Genomic DNA, 22,074 nt, shown 5'->3' with positions numbered 1-22,074 from the left:
TGGTTAAAGTGTAAAATAAGTCTGAAATGCACATGAAAAGACCAAAGATAAAGATAGGATAGCTTTACATTTTAACAAGACCTGGAGCAGCTGCCCAGAGAATACAACATATGGGTAGAGTCTGGATCTGAAACCAAAAGAGAATATCATTGTTTTTTTCACCAAAGTGGTTTGTGCTGGTTTCCGAGCCAGAGCCTAACCTAAAACCAGTTCTTTGTGTTTTGACTGCCAATGCAGTGACTCTGCCCCCCTAAAACACCACCGTGTTGCTGGTTCTGAGCAAAGAACTGCTTGTGTTAAGGTGAAGGGTAGGGTTATGGAAAGAAACTTGACTAACTAAAATGCAGTGACCTCAGTTTTTAAAAATACAGAGCCAGTGTAGCATCAAAGGGATTTTTTTTATTTTTTAAAACTGAGCTTCAACATATATGCAAAGTCAAACAAACAGTGTAAGCAGTTTAAGTGTGATCTCTTATTTTCCTGCTCTTTAATGTTTTATTATCGTCAGGAGAGTTTTTGAGCCAGTGTGCTGAACTGAGCAGAATTTACAATCACAGTTACTGACTGAATTTATTAATTTAATTTTCAACTTATATACGTGGCTTTGCTGAGAAAATGATGCAAGCAAAGCAGGTGAATATAAATTGTGTAAATGCACTGATGTCCTCCATTTCTTTGTGGTTAAATAAAGGAAAAAAAGACAAAATGTAAACAAAATTAAAACACAAATCTAATAAAAGTGCTCATTGCTGAGAAAACATGACTAAACTAGATACTGACCTGACAGCGAGGATGTGCATGGGCTGTGACCGTCGGAGGCTAGCATGAGGCGCGTCTGCAGACAGAGACGAGGAAGGCTGCTCCGGGGAGACGTGGCTTAGCCCCTGTAACTGCTGAAGCTGCCGTGGCTGGTTGTGTTGTGTGTGATGATGGTGGTGGTGTGAGGAAGAGGTCTGTCCGTTGTGCAGTAGCGGGGCCGACTCTGTCTGTTGACCACTGCAGGAGGAGTACAGGCTCTCCAGCGAAGAGTTCATATCATTGACCAGGGCCTCTAAGTCAACGTCATCCTCTGACAGACAAAGGTGGAAAGGAGCACATCAGTGAAGAAGGAATGACAAAGAAACATGTCAACCTCTCCCATCTAAGGAAGGTAGGTTATGGTCCGATAAAATGACTGACTGTTGAGGAAGAATGTCAAACCTCCTTTTCGAAAAGCGTGTCAATCTATTTTCATATACTGGTAGTTTTATACTGGTAGTTCACACAGTTACACCAAAAAAAGAAGAGAGAGAGTCCCTGAAAAACTGAGGGACTTTCCCTTTCCAGTTCAGTTTCTCTATCATTAGTGTGCACACACAGACACATGCTGACTGGTAACCAGTTTTGCCAGAGAGATTAATCAGAAAGACTGTCTTGACTACATTCTTTGTCCTACCCCAGTGAGCCTAATCTCCAGGGATATCAGGTACAGGCACAAACCTGCCTGTTACACTTTTCAACTCTTACTACTGGGGCTAACAGCAGAGGAGCAAGCATCTGCTCTAAATTCAGCCACATGTTTCAAACATTCAGCTTCTAAATGTCTTTAAAGACAAGAGGTGAAATTCTTTTCAGAAGAGGGATCAATCCTCAAAGCTCTTTTAGAAAACCTCTGGGCACATGTAAATTCAAGAAGTAAACACTCAGCTGAGGGGAAAGTCATCCAATTCCTTCATGCTATAAAAGTTTCATCATCAAGGTAAAGTAGGCGTCTTGCTTTGTTTTTTGTTTTTTTTACAGTTGTTATTCGTATTATAGCTAATTCTTCATTATGAAAGAAAATATCACTAAATCTCTGAATCCACATCTCACAACTAGGCTGCTGTACACAATTGTACCACTAGGGGGAGACAAGCTCTAATCGTCTGAAACGGAGACCTTCAGACAGATGAAAAGCTAAACATACCCTCTTTAGCATCTACAGAAACTTTGAGTTAGACATCTAGTGCAAATGACTGTCTAAATGAGAACATATTCAGTACCCTCTTTTAACTTTCACTGTGCATAGCTGCAAGTCAGAATTTCAGGGCTTAAAATGTGCCACATATGGCTCATTGAGCATCCCAACAGCTCAGGGTGCAGAACAGCTGACAGCTGGATCATGCGAGGTGATGAGAGTGCCATGCCTCTCTAAAGCAGCCAAAAGTCCCGCAGCTCAGCAGAGAGCTGACTTTGGAAACACAAACAGCAGATTGACTGATGTGAAGTTTTAAAAGGGGCTTCAAAGTGAGCCCCCCCCCAGACTGGTGAGAAATCACTTTCCTGTGGTGATACACCAGTTTTCTCTAGTTTTCTTTTTCTTTTTCTTTCTGACAAAAAAAACCCCAAAAAGTGTCTGTGGGAAAATCGAGAGCAGGAGCTACAGGACTGCAAGCAGCATGGCTTTATTTCCAGCTACCAGAAACAATTTAAGCATCACCTTTGAGGAGCTTTTCCAGAAAACGTGTCAGGTAGCTGTATCACAGGTGCCCGTGAATCGCAGGCAGTTAATCTGGGGGTATTATTAGTGACAGGTAAGCTGGAGCAGCTACTTATAGGTATCCTGGAAAGCTAAAGAGCTATATACCAGAGGATACACAGTGCATACAAGGCCAGACAGAAGGCTAAGAGCAGGGCTTGGCACTTGTAACACAGAACAGAAAAACCTGACTTGCATGCAGGAGTGTTTAAAACAATAAAGTGCAAAGGAAAACCAGAAACTTCAACTGTGAGCAAAATCCCAAAATTTACTCTTACCCTGAACACATCAACAGCTCATAATCTATCATTCTCACTAGGTGGCACGTGTAGCCTAAAGCTAGAGAGGGAAAATAAGTTCTGACCTACTTTGGCCTCTGAAGGGGATTCGCAGAGCTGTTTGCATACAAAGAAACACAACCCTTACACTTACGCACAGATGCAACATCAATGCGTCATTATCAGTCATATGACTGTCAGTAAAGGTGCATGTCACAATCCAGCAATCAAAGGTATGAGTCATGTTACTTAGTGTATGACCAACCGACTGATGACACCGACAGCATGCAGGCGCGCACGGGATGTAAAATCATTGGAGATTTGGACCAGGGACAAACATATCAATATCACTGCTTTATTTGGCATAGAGTTGAGACAGAAGTTTACAGATGCATGGCCTTAGCAGACATAAGAGAGGACGTAAACCCTGTTATCGAAGCCCATCAAACACAGGGTGGCCAAAACAAGCATGCCTGCTCTTACAATATTCGGGCCATTATATGCAGTAGATCCTCTTAGGATATGAGTGCAGCTCGTACAGCAAGGAGCACATAAAGCAACAGATGTAGACAGAGCTGTAAAAAATAATCCTTTCCTGTAAGAAATGTGATGATCATCTGAAAGACTTTGGATTCATGCGGACGTGACTATACGTTGTTTTGTTTTTTTCATTTGATGATAGTTGACTTCTCAGTCAATATAAAAGCTAATTTTTAATTAAAAAAAAACATCTCATTCAAACTTTCATAACATGAAATGTTAATGTTTCAACTGAGGCTTAATATGTAGAAAAATCTATGTTAAAACCCTGATGGGTTAGAAGACAACAATGACAACAGTTGGCTCCCCCGTCCTCATCTAAACATCTACAATCAGTTAAAAATGGGTTTAAATATTGTCCATTTGAACCACTCTAAATACAGTGATACAACTGTTAACTACTCGAGTCTGGTAAGAATCTGTATTGAAGCCATTTTAAAAATCTGTGATCACTGGTGAGCGAGACGTGCCTAAAACAAGGTAACTGCTCCTGTGGAAGACCCGTAAGGATCTCTTTAACAGGAGAATGTAGCCTTTGCATTTTTAATCTGTTCCCTCTAATTAAAACAAAAAGGAGGGGGCACATTTCCAGCAGAAAAGAGGAATGTAAGGGGTGTACATTTACAGAACATCAACTGAACACACACACACACACACAGGAGATACACAAGGGGGATCAACTGCCTCTGAATACAAGCCCAGCGGAGGGGTTCCCATTCAAAGGAATCAGTGGAGAGGATAGCCAGAAAAAGTGCACTGTAAAGCGTGGCTCGGCACTGGTGAGTTCAATACCCCTGGTTACGGCACACACACCCATCGAAGGCCAAGTCTCCTGATGGGGCGGGGGAGTGTGGGAGGGTCAGAGGGAAACATGGGGGGAGAGGAAGGGAGAACAGACAGGAACAGAAAAGAGGTGGGAGTAAACAGGCAGGGACAGATGTATATGTGAGGGGAACTCCCCACTCACTGCTGAGTTGAGCTTGATGTTTCTTTATGGTGAGTGACAAGATCTGTGCAACACTGTGGCTCTGGAGGTGGAGGAGGACACTGAAACCCAAAGTGCTCTTGGTATATCATCAGCACATGAGTATGGCTGTGATACAACCGCTATTTGCATTAAAATATCCTGAATGAATGTGTGTGAATGGGGCCTGCAGCATAAAGCTTCCAGTTGTCAATAAGACTGGAAAAGCACTAAATACATGGGGTCCATTTACAGAACACAGGCTACAGATCCGGGACACCAGAAAGCTTCTTTGGGAGTTTCTCACAGTTCCGCACAAACAGATAGTTGCAACCATTGCAACACAACGTCCCAGCGTCATCATTCCATGTAAGTAGATTCATAAAAAAGTGCACATGTAGCATACTGTGGCATTATTGGGGAGTCTGTCACAGTATGGAACAGGATGTGACTGTCTCATCTCAGATATCTCCGTACATGATATTCTGAGACTGGCGAACAAGACCAGTAAATAGACACCGTCGCACTCAGATAACTTCAGCTTCCCGTTGGATCAAACATTTTTTATGCCTCTATTCCTATTTCTAAACCTACATCTATATTCATTTCATATCTATTTATCATTGCTGCTTTGATTTCTTCATTCATATTTTCAGACATACTTCTACATTTGACCTTAGGACTGTTTGCACTTGAGTGTTTCAAAAGGTGCCTATAAATTAAATGCTTTGGGATTGCAGCAATATACCAGTCTCACTGGATAATGTGACACGAAAAGTGAAAATGGAAAAAAAAAAAAAAAAAAGCCAAGCATTGAGAATGCCCCTTGCGTCTGCACATCACCAAAATGATAACAAAGTGATGTAACAAAAATAATTCCCCCTGGGATTATTAAAGTATTTCTGATATACCGTACTTAGATGTCCTTCCTCTATTAAAAAAACAACATATCTTACACTTAATATGGCTAAGAGACAGATACACTGTCCTTGCCATCTCCCCAGTATCTCTCCTGCTGGTCTGGCTGAGGCGGATCATCCTCTAACTGTACAAACAGACCATACAAAGCTGGAAGATTCAGATAAACCAGTCTGTGAATTTAAAACTGAATTCAAAAATTCAAAAAATAAATCACAACCTGGATATAAATAAGCAAATAAGTAAGTGACTCCAATTGGACAAATTCTCCAGTGATTTATACATTTTACCTGGCAACGTGATTTAATCCTCACTGATGCACTGAACATCCTCTCATTCTTAAACAACCATATCAGAAGATATGTCCTGTTGTAGAAAAGATGTTTGATAATGAACTGTTGGTCTGAATCGATCAAACAAAACAACAAAGAGACCGCTGAAACTACCAAAATTGGGTTACAAATTGTCCAACACTTTATCAAAACCTGAAAGGATAGCCGGGAACTATCATCTCAAGCATATATTTGGGAGTCTGAAGTAGCTATCAACTCAAAAGCTCAGAAAAAACAATGCTGGCATTTTGTTTTGGGCCCCTGATATCTGAAAAGGTGTCATTCAGTGAGCCGGTCACATCTGCAGTGGAAACTTAGCCACTTTAGAAAGTTATCCTGCCTCTCTCTCATTATCACCATGATGCTACATTTGCTCCAACTCAGGAGAGGCAAGTTAAAACTCTTTTGCTCTTGCCCTTTCATCTGCTATTAACATCAAATCTCACCATCAGTGATCGACTGTTTTGGACTACAAAGAGTGTGGAAACTCCGACAGCAAGAAGTGAGTTGTTTAAAACCTTTATTTTAATAGACACAAAAATGTTACCCACGTTTGGGTTTGCGTGTAGAGACCCAGGTCTTTACATACGGGGAAAGTTTCGTGTTGTGTCGAGCCGCTGAGTGTTAGTAGCGAGTTTGACGCGACACTTGAGAGTGCCCTATAATGTCCCATCAAAAAGGCAGATGCACCCCAAAAACGCATACGCTTGATCTCACAAATGGCACTCCCATCGTATATATGCTTTAAAAAGGAATGTTTGACTCGCGTACATCCACAAAAAGGCCAATGTTTAATTCTGGTGCTAGTTTTGCTTTAACATCAGTCAAAAAAATAAATAAATAAATATTGCTCAAATATTTGCTCTATGAGCAGCTGTCTCAAATTTTCCAAAGCATCAAGATCAAAAACTTTCTCCACCAGCAGGTACTGGCAAATGTGCAATGATTGTAAATCAACATGATCATACACATATGTGTTTATAGCTCACAAATTCTACTTTTACACACTGTCAAAAATAACAACTTCTTTTCCCATGCAGAAAAAAAAAACAAACATATGAACTGGCTTAAAAAAGGAGACACCAGGCTTGCCACCATGGCGATTTATACACCCACCAGAAGCAGATCTCTGACCTGCAGGAGACACACTTCTGTGCCTCTCTGATCCATGAAAGGTAGCTGTGCCTGTGAGCTCCTGCAGCAGCATTGTGCTCTTTCTTGTAATTCCTAAAGAATCTAACAGAACGATAGATAGTGTAGATAATGCTTATAGTTAGTCCTGACTTTAAGTGACCCTGAACCATCCATAGGTACACTATAATGCTATAGAACCGAGCATGTTGGGAACCATAAACTGATCATCTCTGTTTGTCACTCAGTATTACTGTATTTCCTAAATTAGTCACGAGGCCTTTGGTTACTCAGTTGCAAAAGATAACAAGTCTTTAATTGAAGCGCCTGTTTTCTCTTTCTGCTCTCGTATCACCCCAACCAGTCATGGTAGACAACTGCTTTTCCTGCACGCCGCTGCCAAGTGCTGCTCAATGGAGGATTGTTTGAGTTCTCTCTGTCATACTTTAAAATGTCAAGTGCCCTGAGATAGAGTATGTTATGCACTGCAAAAATAAAAACTAAACTGCACTGAACATCACGTGGAAGAACTGCTAGTTCCTAACATCATATAGTGGCTTGCAAATGCCCCTGAGAGCTGCTGAACATTCTCATTCCAAAACACGAGAAGTAAAAGCAGTTCATGTTCCAACAAAGCAGTACTGTTCCTTGAAAATTTAATAGGTTTACAACTGGCCTGACTTTAAAAAAAAAAAAAAAAAAGCCACGAGCCTCATACCGTATCAGCGAAAAAGTCTCCTTATGTGAAAGTGTGAGTTTATTGGTAAACAAGCTCACTAACGTCAGCAAGGATAATAATCCCACTTACTGAGGCAAAATTCAAAATCTCTACACAAAAGATTTGTGTAGAACAAATAATATGACTTAAGATATTGGCTGAAGTGGTCAAAGTACCAACAGCACCGGCGCAGGACCTGATATGTCACTCAATACTTAAAGTGCCTAAATGACTTAATAATGAGGCAGTGGTGCAGGATATACTGTAGCAATGCTTGCAACACATGCCTCATATACTGAAATTAAACAGTGTAAGCAAGGATATTGCTAAGATAAAGTCATCTCAAATGTTTTGCCCCAAGTTCCCTCAATCTGGTCTGATCCTGAAAAAAATGACAATGTAATTTCTGCTCCATTTATTTCCCATGCCAGGGCCAAGCGTTCGCATTAACTGGCCGAGCCCTCACAGACTCCCCACCCTTACCTCCCATGCTGAGCCAATATTGTGCTTAAATCTCATGCTCCGATTGTCATGGATGACCCTTGCATGGCACAATTAGATTGACAGCGCAATCATAATTGCACCCTGTGTCCGCGCAGATCACCCTTTGAACAGCTGAAATGTTTACAGCAGAAGAAACCCAAATATATGTAATATATAAGTAATTCCAAGACATTCGTTAATGTCTTGGAATAACTTGAAAATAACTTGACACGTGTGATGCACAAAACATCAACACAAACAACTGTGCACAAACAAATTCTTTGGAAGGTGAAGACAAACCTTGATGGTTTGGAGAACTCTGGTTGGCTGACTGCTGGAAGCTTGGACGAATGAGGTCAGCCTGTCTGTGATTGGAGGATCGGTCTATCTTGTCCTGCTGAGATGCAGAAAGGTGAGATGGAAGGGAAAACCTCATTTTCGTTTTGGAAACAAAGGCACAAACACATGATCCCAACATGGTTGAAAATTGTGTAGCTACCTGATCTTAATATAACAAAATCTAAACCTAAAGTAATGAGCGGATCAGAAAACCACGTTCATTTCAGCAGTTTCAAATAAGTTTAGCTGAATAATCTCTAGCATCTAGCAATCTTTCTACACAGCTGATGCAAGACCTTGCTACATCCCCAAAGCAGTAAGTGAACATAATCAGGTGTGTATCAGGTCAAAGCATTAAAATACCATTTAACCATGGTGCCCTGGTTCGACCTTTATGACAGTCTCAACCTATTCCAGCCAGAGGAAATGTCATGACACAGGAGTGATTATTATGACAAATCAGCAAAAACTGACAGTATTTGAATTTTAAGTTTGTTTCTGGCACTCAGAATGACTGAGGATGACAAATTATTATGCACAAGTCCATGTGTGTGTGTGTGTGTGTGTGTGTGTGTGTGTGTGTAGTCTGGCGTCCCCCACAGCAGGAGTGGGAACAGAGCGTACTGGGGCAGACTAGTGTGTTCACAAAAACATCCCTGCTGACTGTGTCTTGCATAGCAGACCTCCTCTGTTGCTGTAATGAAAGCTGTTGCGGTTGCTTGTTCTGCCCCATTTACAGCAGTGACAGACAATGCAGGCAGGCACGCATTTTATTGTTTTGTTGAGTTTTATTTAGCTCAGTTTTCTGGCAGATTCTTTTTGCCTTCTACCGGGGTTACGTTGCCTCAACAGATACTTGTCCTCACCATGTAATTGTGGATTGGTATTTTATTTAAATCTACTTTGGTCTTGAGTGTTGTTTTCTTTAAGCCACACAACAAAGTTCATCATTGAGCTTTTTTTCCTTTCTTTTTTTTTTACTCAAAGTGTCTAGTATGTCAGCATACCATTTTCAAGCAAATAAGAGGACTATCAAGGCCTATGTTTGGAGAGTTGAAATTCAAGCACTTTTAACATCGTACAGAAACATAGAAAATGACTTTACACAAAGGATTCAGTTCAAAGAAAATTGACTCACTGTGAGCACTGAGCTTGAAGACTCAATATGCATAGGCCTGAAAATTAGTGTTCAGCGGAAATAAATTTGGGAAACTTCTCTTCCAACTACATTGAGGACAACTTGATGCACAGAGCCAGTATGACTCAATCCCCTTCCAGCCTTAAAAACCCTCTTTCTGTACCAACTAATCCAGTCGCATCATTACGTCGCAGCGTTCCGTCTTACTATTATCCTAGATTTCAGCTGTCTTTGCAGAATCAAAAGTAGATTTTAGCTTCTCTTGGACTAACTTGCTTTCGAATAAAAAGCAAACAATAGAACAATCCCTGCATCACTTTATTTGTTCCTGCAACTCAGCAAGCGTCGTCATCGATGCACACCATCTGCAGGTCCGACTACCAGACTGTGACTGATCCCCACTCAGTCACCTAAACAGCAACAGGACACTGTTTGATGCGTGGGATGGTACTACACCGAGCTGACATGTGCGCACAAGTGTGTGCAGGTCGGACAGTTTGGTTGCTTTAGCTCCAATGAACAAAAACGTAGAGATTCTGTCCCACCGTATATTGACATTGCTACTTTGCAAGGCTGTCTGGAAGTGAACAAATCAATACATAAGTTAAGGGACCATTACACACGTTGATATTACCAGCAGAAAAGTCACAGAAACAGTTGACAGAATGTTAACTTGGGAATTTACTCCTAGGAATCATGGACATTTAGAATATCTCACCATTGCTGTTGTCTAACTTGTGCCAATGGTTGTCAGGTTATTGGACCCTGTAAAGCTTACGCTACCAAAAGTAGACACAAAAAGCTCACATTTCTTCTTTTCTGTCAGCTGAGGGGAAGAAAAACACAGATGTCTCACTTTCTTTTACCTTTGCCCTTGCAATTTCTCATCTTGACCCTCTGTCACTCTTGCACTCTTTTACACACAGACATAAGCAGGCATGCACATACACACAAAGGCACACATGTGCTTCTTGAGTTCCTAAGGGGGGGACAGAGGGTAGGCCAAGTTTTGACAAGGAGCATAAAGGAGCCCCTTCATATTGATGAAGTTGAAAGGAGCTCCAAATAGGAGTCAAGGGGTTGAAGGTTCAGCTTTTTAAAAGGGGTCAGTGGAAGGCCAGGGACAAGGTTAAGGCCCTGAAAGCAGGGAAGACACAAAGGTCTGAAGGTTGAGCCTCAAACAAAAGAAAAAAAAGGCTGAGATGCATGTCAAAGTTACGCCTTAAGAAGAGGTCAGACTGGGGTTAAATGTTATGACCGGGGAGTGAATATGACTCAGTGCTAGACTTACTGAGAGGCTTAAAGCTAACAAGGAGCAACTGAAACAGATGAATAATACTTTTATTTATATTACTCTGTATTTATAATGACGCAGGGTGACAAACACAGTCTTGTACCAGCAAACCAATTTTGTCCTTGTGAGTTCTTTTTCTTCCACTGCATCCGTTTAGCTTCAAAGTGACCCAAAAAAAGTGATGTCACGCTTTCTTGTAGTGGCTCCCTTTTATCTCATTTCCATGTTTTATTTTAGGCTAATTGTTGTTGACATTTCAATTTATCTGTTATAGCAAAAAATGTCTTCCAATGTGAAATAAAGAGTTTATCTCACACAGCTGGAAATACCTGTTATCATAAATGGTGTGCAACAAAGAAAAAAAGGCCGAGCAAGCTGAGAATCTCTCTCCTTCACCAACCAGGGCTCGTAGCTGAAGTAGCAGCACTGTCATGTCTTATCAGCAGCTACAGCTACAAGAAACAACTTGTCTCCCACCTCATCTTAGCCTCATTTGCATCTTGTTAGCTTCATATCCACAACACAGCCAAAATACCACTCAATGCCAGCAATGCCCAGCTCAGTGTGCTCCGTCTCTTTCTGTTTTGGTGCATAAAATAAGCAAGAGCCAACAAAAACCAGTCTGTGGTGCCAGATAGTAAGAAGTCTACGGCTCGTATGAAACACAGAAAAGCCATAACTTGCTCGCTAAAAGGCAGCAGCTCCGGTCTCCTGGGTTCAAATAATGCCTTTAAGTTTTGGACCTAAATAGGCTTTTATATATGTTATATAAAAATAAATGTGTGAAGTGATGTGCAATACCCGCGATCCTGCAATGAATTTCCTAAAATAGACTGTTTTCATACAGCCTTTTCTAGTCTAGTCTTAAACTCAATTGTTTTTTTCATCAAAAGCCACAGTCATACAGCACATCATAGTCAGCGTTACAGACTAGACAATGTTGTTTTTGTACAAAAAATCCACGTGGGACACGGGTGAAAGCAATACCGACAGGCCCCGATCTTCACTCCATCCGGCAGCACTGCATTAGCGTATTCACATGTACGCGTTTCTGGCGTCAACTGGCGTTGTTTCTCATTCACTTTGATTAAAGAGACATCTTGTACTGCAGAAGCAACTTTTGGGTGTTCTGATTCTCTCTGCTGACGTAGCTTGCAGTAGAAACCTGAGAACAGTTCAACTTTTTCATGGGGTAACAGAAGAAGCAACCAATCAAATTGCCTGACCGAGACAGATATTCACCAATTGTCCATTATGTGTAGAAATGCCCAGAAAGTCTATTGAAAACAGTATGTGTAAAACAACTCATCATCGTACCTACAATGCAAGACAAAACTCTGAGAAAAACTGCTGATGTCTTCTCTGGGTCTTAGCTAATTTCCACTTGTAAATACTTGTTATCAGCGCACAATCATTTCTGGAAAGGAGGTTGTAGTAGTTTTTTCTTTGGACACAAGGCAGCTGTGCTGAAGGGGTTAGTTCGTCGCCCTACAACCGTAGGGTTAGCGATGCCATCCCCTAGCTCTTCCTTGAGCAAGACACTGAACCCCACTTTGGCCACATACAAACAGAGCACATAATATAAATGGAGCACTTTATGAGTATTTGTATGAAAGGGTGAATGAGAAACACCCTCTATAGCTCTTTGTAGAGCCAAGACATGGTTAAAAGAGCACTATTCAAATGAAGGCTATCTATCATTTGTGCTTTTAACAAGAAAACTGTCGTACTTTGAATCATAGCCTGCTGAGCTTCCAGTTGCCATTGAGAAGTGATGTGCCATATTCTACCAATTCAGATAATGACTAGGATAATTCAGTGGAGTGAGTTCACTTTGAAAAATCCTCTAGTAAAGATTTTGCCAAGAACAATTTATCCTCCACAAGCCACTGCCTGCCTTCTTGCAGCAGTCTTTTTCATGGGGTCCACATAATTTTGGTCACTGTATTTGTTCAAGCGATACTTAAATAAACCTTGCAAAGCTATGAAAAGCCCTTTATCCATGTGTTGTTCCCTTTTATTTCATGCACTTCAACCAGCTGACATTGGATCACACAGGTAAATAGTTGTATCAGATTCTGGCTTTTGTACCATCTGGACAGAAGAAAGATTAATGACTGTTTAATGAGAAGCTCTTTAATCCACAGCAGCAAACTGTCTATAATGAAGGGCTTTCCTTTACTCTGACAGCTCATTTCACAGTCAGCCGAAGGCAACAGCTAGTTAATCTACCTGAAGTCTGTAAGTGGAGTGCTATTGTGAATTGTACTTTAAGCACCTAAGATCACTTTAAACAGTTTGCACTTCTAAATAATAAGCCAACTGCCGGTAATGAATACATTTGTTGAGTTGAAACCTAGTGTCTCCATTAGTAAAAAACACAAACACAAATAAATGTACTGATCTGTTAATCTGTGTGTTGACATACATGAGATTACGAAAGGAATAAGTAAGTGGGACTCTTAAATAGTGGCAACTCCTGCCGAACACATTATCACAGTCACCTCTGACTCAGAGCTGTCAACTCGCTGACCATGACCTCAGTTTTGTGTCCATACTGAAACATGATTCTGCTGAAAACGTCCTGCCACAAATACAAAGAAATACTCACAGCGCAAAGGCGCTAGTTTATCAAATGCAATCTTGTGAAACCTAGGATTGCTGGAATGTTATGGAAAACATCACACAATCGAGCAATCGTAGCTTGAGATAAAACAGTCCAGCTATCTCAGGCTCTCACTAAGGAAATCAGCTTGTTTATTCGATGATTCGACATAGATTTGAGAAATAAATGCTGGTTTATAGAGCGTTTGGTTTTTTTGGCATGAAGTCTGCTTGCACAGCAGTTCAGTGTGTCATTTAGATTATTTGATCAAACTAAGGCCCAGGTTCGCTCATTCACATAACCTTAATAAAATGTAATGGATACTCTCAATTCTGGATTCATTGTCCTATCGCAAACAACCTCATCTCATCAGATTTCCCTGATTATGTAATTAAAAAAAAAGATGAAAGTGTTAAATGCCACCAGTTTACTATGAATGTTATCTTGACTTGGAATTTGTTTTGCATTGCCGCCGCAGTTTTATCAGGCAAAAAAATCTTCCATAGCGCTGGGATTTCACTGTGAATGGGTTTTCTCATTCAAGCAATTCAAGGTACATCTGTTAGAGCTGAATGGTTTGCAAGCAGCCAAGCGAATGTGTCTGTGCACGTGCGCGTTTGTGCCTGTGTACACACATTAACGCCCATATACTGCAACTGCAGCCCCCACCCAAACTGCTGGCAAAAATACTTCAAGAAAAAAATTTAAAAACATAGTTGATGCCTTAATTCACTTTGGGATTCAAACTTTCAAACCCTCAGTCATGATACAATTTCCACTGGACATTTAAAAAGATATATATCCCCACTTGACTTCCATTCAATTAATCTCAACGACAGGACAAGTTTAGGAGGGAGCTGAGAGGTGCGTCCCACTTTTCAAACTAGCTTTAAACACAGTCACCTTAATCAGAATTGCTGCTGTGGTAAACAGCGGAGCATGTACAACCAAAGTGCATCCTTTAATGTCTTAAGCAAGATTTACATCTCGTTTAGCATTTAAAAGTACACAAGAAAATATCAAGGTTTAATCTCCCTGCGTGGTTATGACTCTGAATAGCATCACAGGTGTGAACATTTTGCTTTTGTAGCTGGCTACAGTCTTTCCAATTCTTCTGGAGAGAATTTACACCCACTCTTCTGGCAAAAGTTCTTTTTTTTTTGTAAGATTCTTGGTTTCTCTTCAATGCGTTGCTCCTTCAAGGTCGGAACCACAGTTTTCTTTTAATGAGGTTTAGATCTGGCAGAGAGGACTAAATAAGGGTCCACTTCTTCCGTAATGAAATGAATATCGATGCATCTGTAAATAAACATGTATGTGGCTCTAACTGAAGTTAGAGACCTTTGTTCAATTTTCACTTTCTTCACAGTTCACCAACAGAAAATTTGATCAGGGGTGATCGCACACATCCTCTTATTCCATTTTTCTAGCGTTAGCCAAATGAAGACTGTTTTGTATTGTATCCATTTCTAAAAATGAAGCAGACACAGAAGCACTGTTCATTTCTCAAAGACATTTAGCAAACCTGACTCGACTCTTTGACAAATTATACGTGTGCAGGACTGCATACACGCAGACACACAAAAGGTGCTTTAAGTAAATCTCTTTCTCTTTAAGATGTGGTGATGAATCCTGAACTTTCTATCTCATTAAGACTTAACTCTCTATCCTCTCGCCCTGAGTTCAAAGGGCACAGATAAAACCATGTCCCAGATAAGCAGCAGACATTAATCCAGTTTCTGATTGGACTGAAAGTGCAACTGTCCAAATGAGTCCAGGCTGTAAACAATTCTATTCAGTGTCAAAAAGTCAAGGTTCTTCTGAAATGCAAGCTGATGCTTCTGTGTTGACTAGGAACTCAGATTAAAAGACTTTGATGGTATAGTTCATATATTCTAATTGATCAAGTGCTGCTTTCAGTTCTGTTCTCAAAAAAGATTAATTTATACTTTAAATGTTGGTGGACTGAGGCTCTCCCGAGGAGCTGTGTACTTGGTAAGTGGTTGTTTAGTCTCCCCAGATTCTGTTTGAGTCTTACTGGGTTTGAAGTCCACTAGAATGTTGTGCTTTTAGAAAATACTTAAGTTCTCAGACACCTTGGCCATTTGTGGAAGTACAATTTTTCTGCATCTGTGCTTTTCTATGTTGGAGGTTGAAGTTCATTCAAATAACTACTCACCAGGTCCTTTACCTGGAATTCAACTTGGTTGTAGAGCACAGGTATAACCATTTCTGTAAAGGTTACTTTGTGATGAGAACTATGACAATACACAGCTCGCAAAACACTAAGTTATCTGCAACCAATGATCCTTAGCTACGAAAGCTACTGCATATTTGGTGTCTCTTTTCCACTTTCAGAGATAAAGCAGCACTTCAAAATCAAAGAACCAGGAGCTACTTTGGTCATTTCTCGTGTATCTTTGATGACAGGAAAGAAATTTGACAGCTTTCACCGCTTTACAAAGGTCACTCAGATGAGGCCAAGGTCAAGTCTGTGAGCCCTGCAGCACATCAGATGTGTAATGTGAACGCACTACGACTTCAAAGCTCCCAAACACAACAGAAACGCACAATAAAGTGTGAACAATACAATGACCCAACAACACTGAAACTCTTGTAGTTTGACCATAGCTTGAGTTGTATTACCGAAGTTCTTTTGGAAAAATTTTTACTCACGCCACACATTTCCACGACACTAAAAATAACCAAATTACCAGACTATAGAACCAGACTTTTAAAATATATGTAAACGTGGAAATGGGACGACTTAAAATCTGACTAACACTCCTAAAAAAATGTGGTTGGGGATTAAATCACTCTGGCATGCATTTGCTCAACCACACTCCAACGTGCCAAGAAACTCCACGTGTGCTCTAAAGTTCCACTTTTGCATTTACATGTCAGCTCACGGTTACTTAAAGCATTTCCAGAATGTGTCACTCCATTTCAATGACATCTTGATTTTATAACCACAAAATTAACTCTAAACGCAACATTTGTTCACTGAATTTAGCTGTACTAACATGTACAAGGATCTCCTACAGAGAGACTCAGAAGCTAGATAAAAGTAAAGTAAAACTAGTTTCCCTCGCATAACACGTATTTATCTGTATATGACAGATTAAATATGATTTGCTTGGTCTTTTTGGTGTACTTTGTATTTTATACAACACTGGGGAGCTAAAAGTCGCTGCTGACCTATCATAGTATGCAAGACCCTTAAATATGTTAGGTACTTCAAAATGGAAAGACTAAAAGAAAACATAAAACACTGTTCTAGTCTTTGTAGGAAATAAAGTCAGAATAAGAACTACCTGGGCTGAGGGTGTTTAGGCCAAAAGGAGACACCTTTGCTGGACCAACAGAAGTTATTCCCTCTCCTTCTTATGAATCAGTGTGCTAACATTGTTTGAACAATGTGACCATGCAACCAACATGCTCCGACTCTCTTTTTAAAACTAGAATTCATGCCGATGTTGCTTTGACATTTTGATCCTTTTAAGTCTGAGATGCACCGATTTTAATCTTATAAGACCATTTAATTTTTTTTAAAACTGCCTATCCCTATTTTTTCATTTCTAATAACTATAACCGACACCAGAATAATAGCTCGCTCACAAACTGTTTCTTTCTTCTTTTTTTTGTTCCACATTTTTGTCTCAAAAATCTTAAACTGTGACAGGTAACAGCTTAAACAGTGTCCAACATTCATTAAATAATACATCTGACTTTTTTTTTTCTAATTGATCAAAAGTAAAAATTCTACAGTAGACCTGTTACCACCATGTCAGAACTGGACATGTTGTGAATTTTTTCTTAGAAACTTCTTAGAAATGGCTCTCCTGCAAAAAGTGAAAGGTAGGCTATATAAGGATAATTCTTTCTCTGTTGAAGTCTCTTTCAGTGAACTTTACTGCGCAGCTGCCACCTTACTGCCAGTGATTTAACAGTTAAATGAGGATCTCTACAGTCAAAATTTCAAAATGCATCTTAAGATCAGATCACGAAAGGCTGGTAATGGCAGGATTGTTAAGGGGGTTGGTAATGACTTGAATCCTCATTCTCCCTATTTCTTAGACAAATATACTTCAAGCACTTTTGGATGGTTTGCAAGGACTGAGTGCAGATTTTAAAACTATCAAACAGCTAGGTGAACCATCACGTCGATAAATCCGATAAGTCCGACCCTGAACAGTACGGTAAGATATAAATCTGATGTGTGTCGTATTTGTTGTTTATAAAAAGTTTGCTGGGTTTAAAATCATAAACAGACATCTTGAGAGTTAAGTTCTGCTGAGACCTCTCTGAACAGATCAAAGTTTGGCTTTGCAGATTAGCCTTGGCCATATCTTATTTGCCATAAGTTGGTAACAATTATCTTCAACAAAATTATGGGTAAAAGAAATATTTCCTCAAGGGAAATAGTACACTAAAAAAGGTCAAGTACCTGATAATTTGGATGATGCAGGAAATAATCCGGACATCCGGCCACAGCCATCGTTTGACGTTCTCAGATCTTTTGAGCAATTCGTCTGGTTGGATAAGATTTATTACAGGATGGACAGGAGTAGAACCTGTGAAAGAAGAAGAGCATACGAATGGAGTTTAGCTGGGAGTTACAAAAAGGGAAGAAGAAGAAGAAGATCCACAGGAGGAAGGATAATGGAGAAAGAGGAGGATGATACAAGGAAAGGAAGAAGAAGTCAAAGTTCTGCGAGGGCAGATATAGCACAGAACTCATCTTAACCCACATAGGCCCAAAGTCAACAACAACAAGAAGCGACTGGAAATAATGGTTAAGAAAAATCTATACATCTCATCATAAACCAACAATCTCATCGAACCTTAACCTACTTCAGTTTAACATGAATAACTGAAGAATCTGCTGAGATGTGGTCTAATAGCAACATGCGTTGCACTCAAAAGGTCCTAAATATGCTCTTCTGTTCCAAGAGGCCAAACTCTCAGCCAGCTTTGGACAAAATAACCATAAACTCAACGATGTGAACTTCAGTGTATTTGAACTTCTTTAAGTGGGTATCCTCCTAACCTCTTGGCACTGCAGCTACTAAACAAACACCTGTAAACACTTACCCCAAAATACCCTGCAGGCATGCATCCAGGTCTGAAGTTAGACCCAGGGGTGTATTTAGAGCCAAGCAGCTCAGGCTCATAACTGTGCTGGCCTTTTATGCGGCAGTTCATGACCCCGAGTTCATACTTTAAGAATATGAACTGCCGTTTCACAGACAGCTAATATTATCTCATGTTTGCCTTTGTGGTTGTTAGTGAGCTGCCCTTGTGGACACACACTGTTTATACTGTATGTGTGCATTTTTGCTTGTACATGTTTCTGTGCATGAATGTATGTACAGTTTATGTGCCCGGTTGCTGATGTTTATGTAGAATATACTCCAAATGAGTGGTTGTTCATAGATGAGTAGGCTCCATTTTCTAAGTTGTCGAGGTCTCTGAGAAGATCTAGTCATGCATGTTGCCATGTATGACTGACAGTTGTTCAATGACATGCTTGTTTCAGTCAGGTTTAGTTGCTTTGTGTAGATAAGCTTGATTTAGTGCAAATAAATGTGCATTTTTTTTTTTTTAACGTGTTAAAATTTTGATCAAATAAACAATTTTGATGTCCGATTAGATTATATTCAGAAAAGTGGACACAATATGCGTAACACAAATGTCTTGCCACTTCCAGGGTCTTTCCCAGTGAAAAACTGGCGCAGTTGTGTGACAAACAGTAGTATTCAAAAGTTCATTCACTCCAGCCTAAAGGAATAGGTGGGTGTGTCCGGATTTTTTTACTGGAACTGCAGTTGTGGGAATGGAGCGCATGTGAGTAATGAGTCAAGCTGCAGCTGCAAAGTGCACGTCGACAGAGGCGATTAGATTTGTCACAATCTGGCATAAAGTGTGCAGAGTTGTCCAGGTTTGAGGTTATCCAAATGCTGTACAGTGTTCACTGGCTGAGGAGTGGACGAAAGGACACAGTGTTATTCTGTTCCTCCTCGTGGCTGCAGAGTCAGTAAAAGAAACATTAAGACACTTAACCTATAACTACAGGCATCCCATTAGATTGTAAGGTGCTGCAAATCTGAAAATGTTCACCTAACACCTAACAAGACCCTTGTTGTTATATTTACTGGAAGTCGATGAGTCGGCTCTTTACAGTTGAGTTGAGCACGTTTAAGGTGCTGTCTGTTGCTTATTAATAGGATTAACACTGTCGATGGTAGATGTGTACTTGGATTGTGTGCAATTTTGGAAGCTGGATAGATTCCAAAGAAACTAAAATTCAAAGACTCAAAGAATAAAGAGCAACCTTTTCTCATTTGTACAGGCTTTGTCAAACAACAAGTGTGAACCAGGAATCTAGATAAACCTTTACTTGAACTACTGGCACAAATATTTCATGTTTATTCATTAGTATTGCAGGTGATTGTTTTTCTTAATGAGACTAGGTTTGCTTCAGGTAGATCTCAGCTCAATGAACATGACAGGGGCTACAAATCTAAAGGCACCAGCAAGTCTAGAGGTGAATGTGCTTGGATTTATTTTGGATTTAAAAATTTGAGAGAAAGTGGAAAACTGGACTAAAACAACGCCATATGGAAATACCACTTGCATCTGAAACCATTTTCACACGACATTAACCAAATATGTTTTCTGCTGAAACCATAGATCCCAAAATAAGGATAACTCCACATTCTGCACACCTCACTGTCATGAGCAGAGAGAACTTGTGAAAGTTGGACATCCAGAACAAAAAAATACATTACAGTTACTGAAGCCTCGTGTTTTATAAACAAAGACCGTTAAAACCAGCCATATGTTGAGAAACGTTGTTACCTGCTCATAGGCTGATATTTCATGTGGTAATCCCAAAGAACAGGGTGGTCCCGGAATGGTACCTGGAGCACCAACCAGCAATGTCCACAGTGGAGTCATTCAAAGTGTTGAGAAATGAAGGAATGATATCTCCATGTAAGATACGGCGACAGTTCTTAAGCCTATGAAAGCCGTTGGACTGGTGAAATCTGAAGAGAAGTCCACAACTGCGTCATCACCGCACGTCAGAGCAGCTGCAGGAAAGTAGCAGTGTCTTTCTTCACTCCACAGTCCTGAAAACTGTATCCAAGAGTAAAACCTGTATAAAACCTGTATAAAACCTGTATAAAACCTGAACCCAAGGTATGCTTGGCTGTTTTTCTGAATATTAATATTCACAGGACGTGTGCCAGTCAGTCTATGCAAATATGGTATTGAAACTGAGCCAACTCAAAAATTTTAATCATAATGCAAATTGTATAGTGAATCAGAATTTAACTGATTCACAAAGTTCACAAGGGCTGGTGATGCAGAAGGAGAGGAGCAGTAGATCTCCCCTAAGCCCATCCAGAACGATGGAGCTCCTCACTCAATCTGTTAAAGTGAGCCTGCACATCCTTCTGAGGAGGCTCAATCTTGTTCTTTTAGTTCCTACCTGGACCTTGTGGCCACCGGTGAGGGTAAGAAAGTAAACTGACCAGTAAATCAAACGCTTAATCATCCGGAGCAACTCTCTTTTCATTCCACAAGATCAGCACAGCATCTGCATCACTGCACTCTGACTCCAGTTTGTTGCATTTCTTAACAAGGCCCAAAGATACGGCACCTTCTCAACTTCTACCCACTCTTTAGCTGGAAACCCAATCTTTTCCAGCTTAGATCCATGACCTCAAACTAATCCTCATACCAGCTGCGTCCCGATTGGCTGCAAACAGGGAAAAGCCTGACATTAAGCTCAAAAATACAGCAGCATGGAAATGCAAGAAAAACAAAGAGGTTGCATTGAGCGACTGAATCTATAAAATAACTAAAAAGAAAATTATTTATAAAACATTACTGTTTAGCCTGAACAGGACTTGGAGTCAGAGCGTTGCTCTCCTGTCATGACACCATGACAGCATTATTGTGAATTCACTGGACAGAAAAGAGTCAGATTTACATTGAATAACTTTTGCCCTCATTCACAGGTACCTCTGCAGGACTACAATTTTTCTTGGAGCAACTTTTGCAGGTTTGTTTTAAAAGGATAATTGATTAAAAAAAAAAAATCTAAATTTTAAAATGGCATGGCACAGCGGTGTGGCGGTTAGCGACATCGCCTCACAGCAAGAATGTTCCCGGTCGGAGTGTCAGCTGGGGCCTTTCTGTGTGCAGTCTGGATGCTCTCTCTGTGAGAATCATCTTTAACCCTGCCGCAGTCTCTAAAATTGAAAGGATTTATTTATTTTTTTTTAATAAATACTTTACAAATACAAATTTGTGCTTGCAAGTAATGACCAATCCATGAACAGCCTCTAAACAAAGAGTTTGGCACTACAATCAGCAGTGCCATTGAAAAGGTTGCAGTGAGTGTGTGTCTGTGTGTGTGTGTCCGCTACTTTATCAGTCAATGTGTGTGGCCCCGGCAGGCTGGCACGCAAGCACAACTTGTCATTTACACATTATCCGCAGACACAAAGTTTACAACAAAAACAAAGTAAATTAACATCGGCCCGAGCCCTCCGAGCAGCCCCTCATTAAGCACCACAAACTTGCCGACAATCTTTGGCAGAAATATGGCGCTGATTAATTTTCGGGAGTTTGGAGGTTGTGCAAAGGGGACAAAGTTAGCAAATGATTAGACGCTAAATGAAATAGTTGTGTGTCACTGAAGCTTAAATCCATATCAAAACAGTCGCTTTTATTCGGCGAAGGTTAAATATTAAACACTTAATCCCAGATAAATAAAGCTTTGCTTTGCATTTCAACATCACAGGCGCACACTGTCAGTTCAGTTT

General features: G+C 40.3%; 1 protein-coding gene across 3 annotated transcripts in view; it reads right to left on the bottom strand.

Moving 5' to 3' along the window:
• The window catches only part of grb10b (growth factor receptor-bound protein 10b), a 65,710-nt gene that overhangs the window by 33,398 nt on the left and 10,238 nt on the right, over positions 1–22,074 (bottom strand). Inside the window, exons 2-4 of one of the 3 annotated variants that reach the window (XM_072394659.1) lie at positions 17,685–17,811; positions 8,162–8,258; positions 781–1,069 (exon numbers count right to left, since the gene is read on the bottom strand). In XM_072394659.1, coding sequence (XP_072250760.1) covers positions 781–1,069; positions 8,162–8,258; positions 17,685–17,735 — 437 coding nt within the window. In that variant the 5' untranslated portion in view covers positions 17,736–17,811. The remainder of the gene's footprint in view (positions 1–780; positions 1,070–8,161; positions 8,259–17,684; positions 17,812–22,074) is intronic. The other 2 variants (XM_072394660.1, XM_072394661.1) reach the window with 2 other exon arrangements.

Source organism: Leuresthes tenuis, unplaced genomic scaffold, assembly GCF_036924035.1.
Source record: "Leuresthes tenuis unplaced genomic scaffold, fLeuTen1.0.hap1 SCAF_10, whole genome shotgun sequence".
Classification (NCBI taxonomy): domain Eukaryota; kingdom Metazoa; phylum Chordata; class Actinopteri; order Atheriniformes; family Atherinopsidae; genus Leuresthes; species Leuresthes tenuis.
The sequence above is the reverse complement of the archived record's forward strand: the minus strand, read 5'-3'. Positions and strand labels throughout refer to the sequence as shown.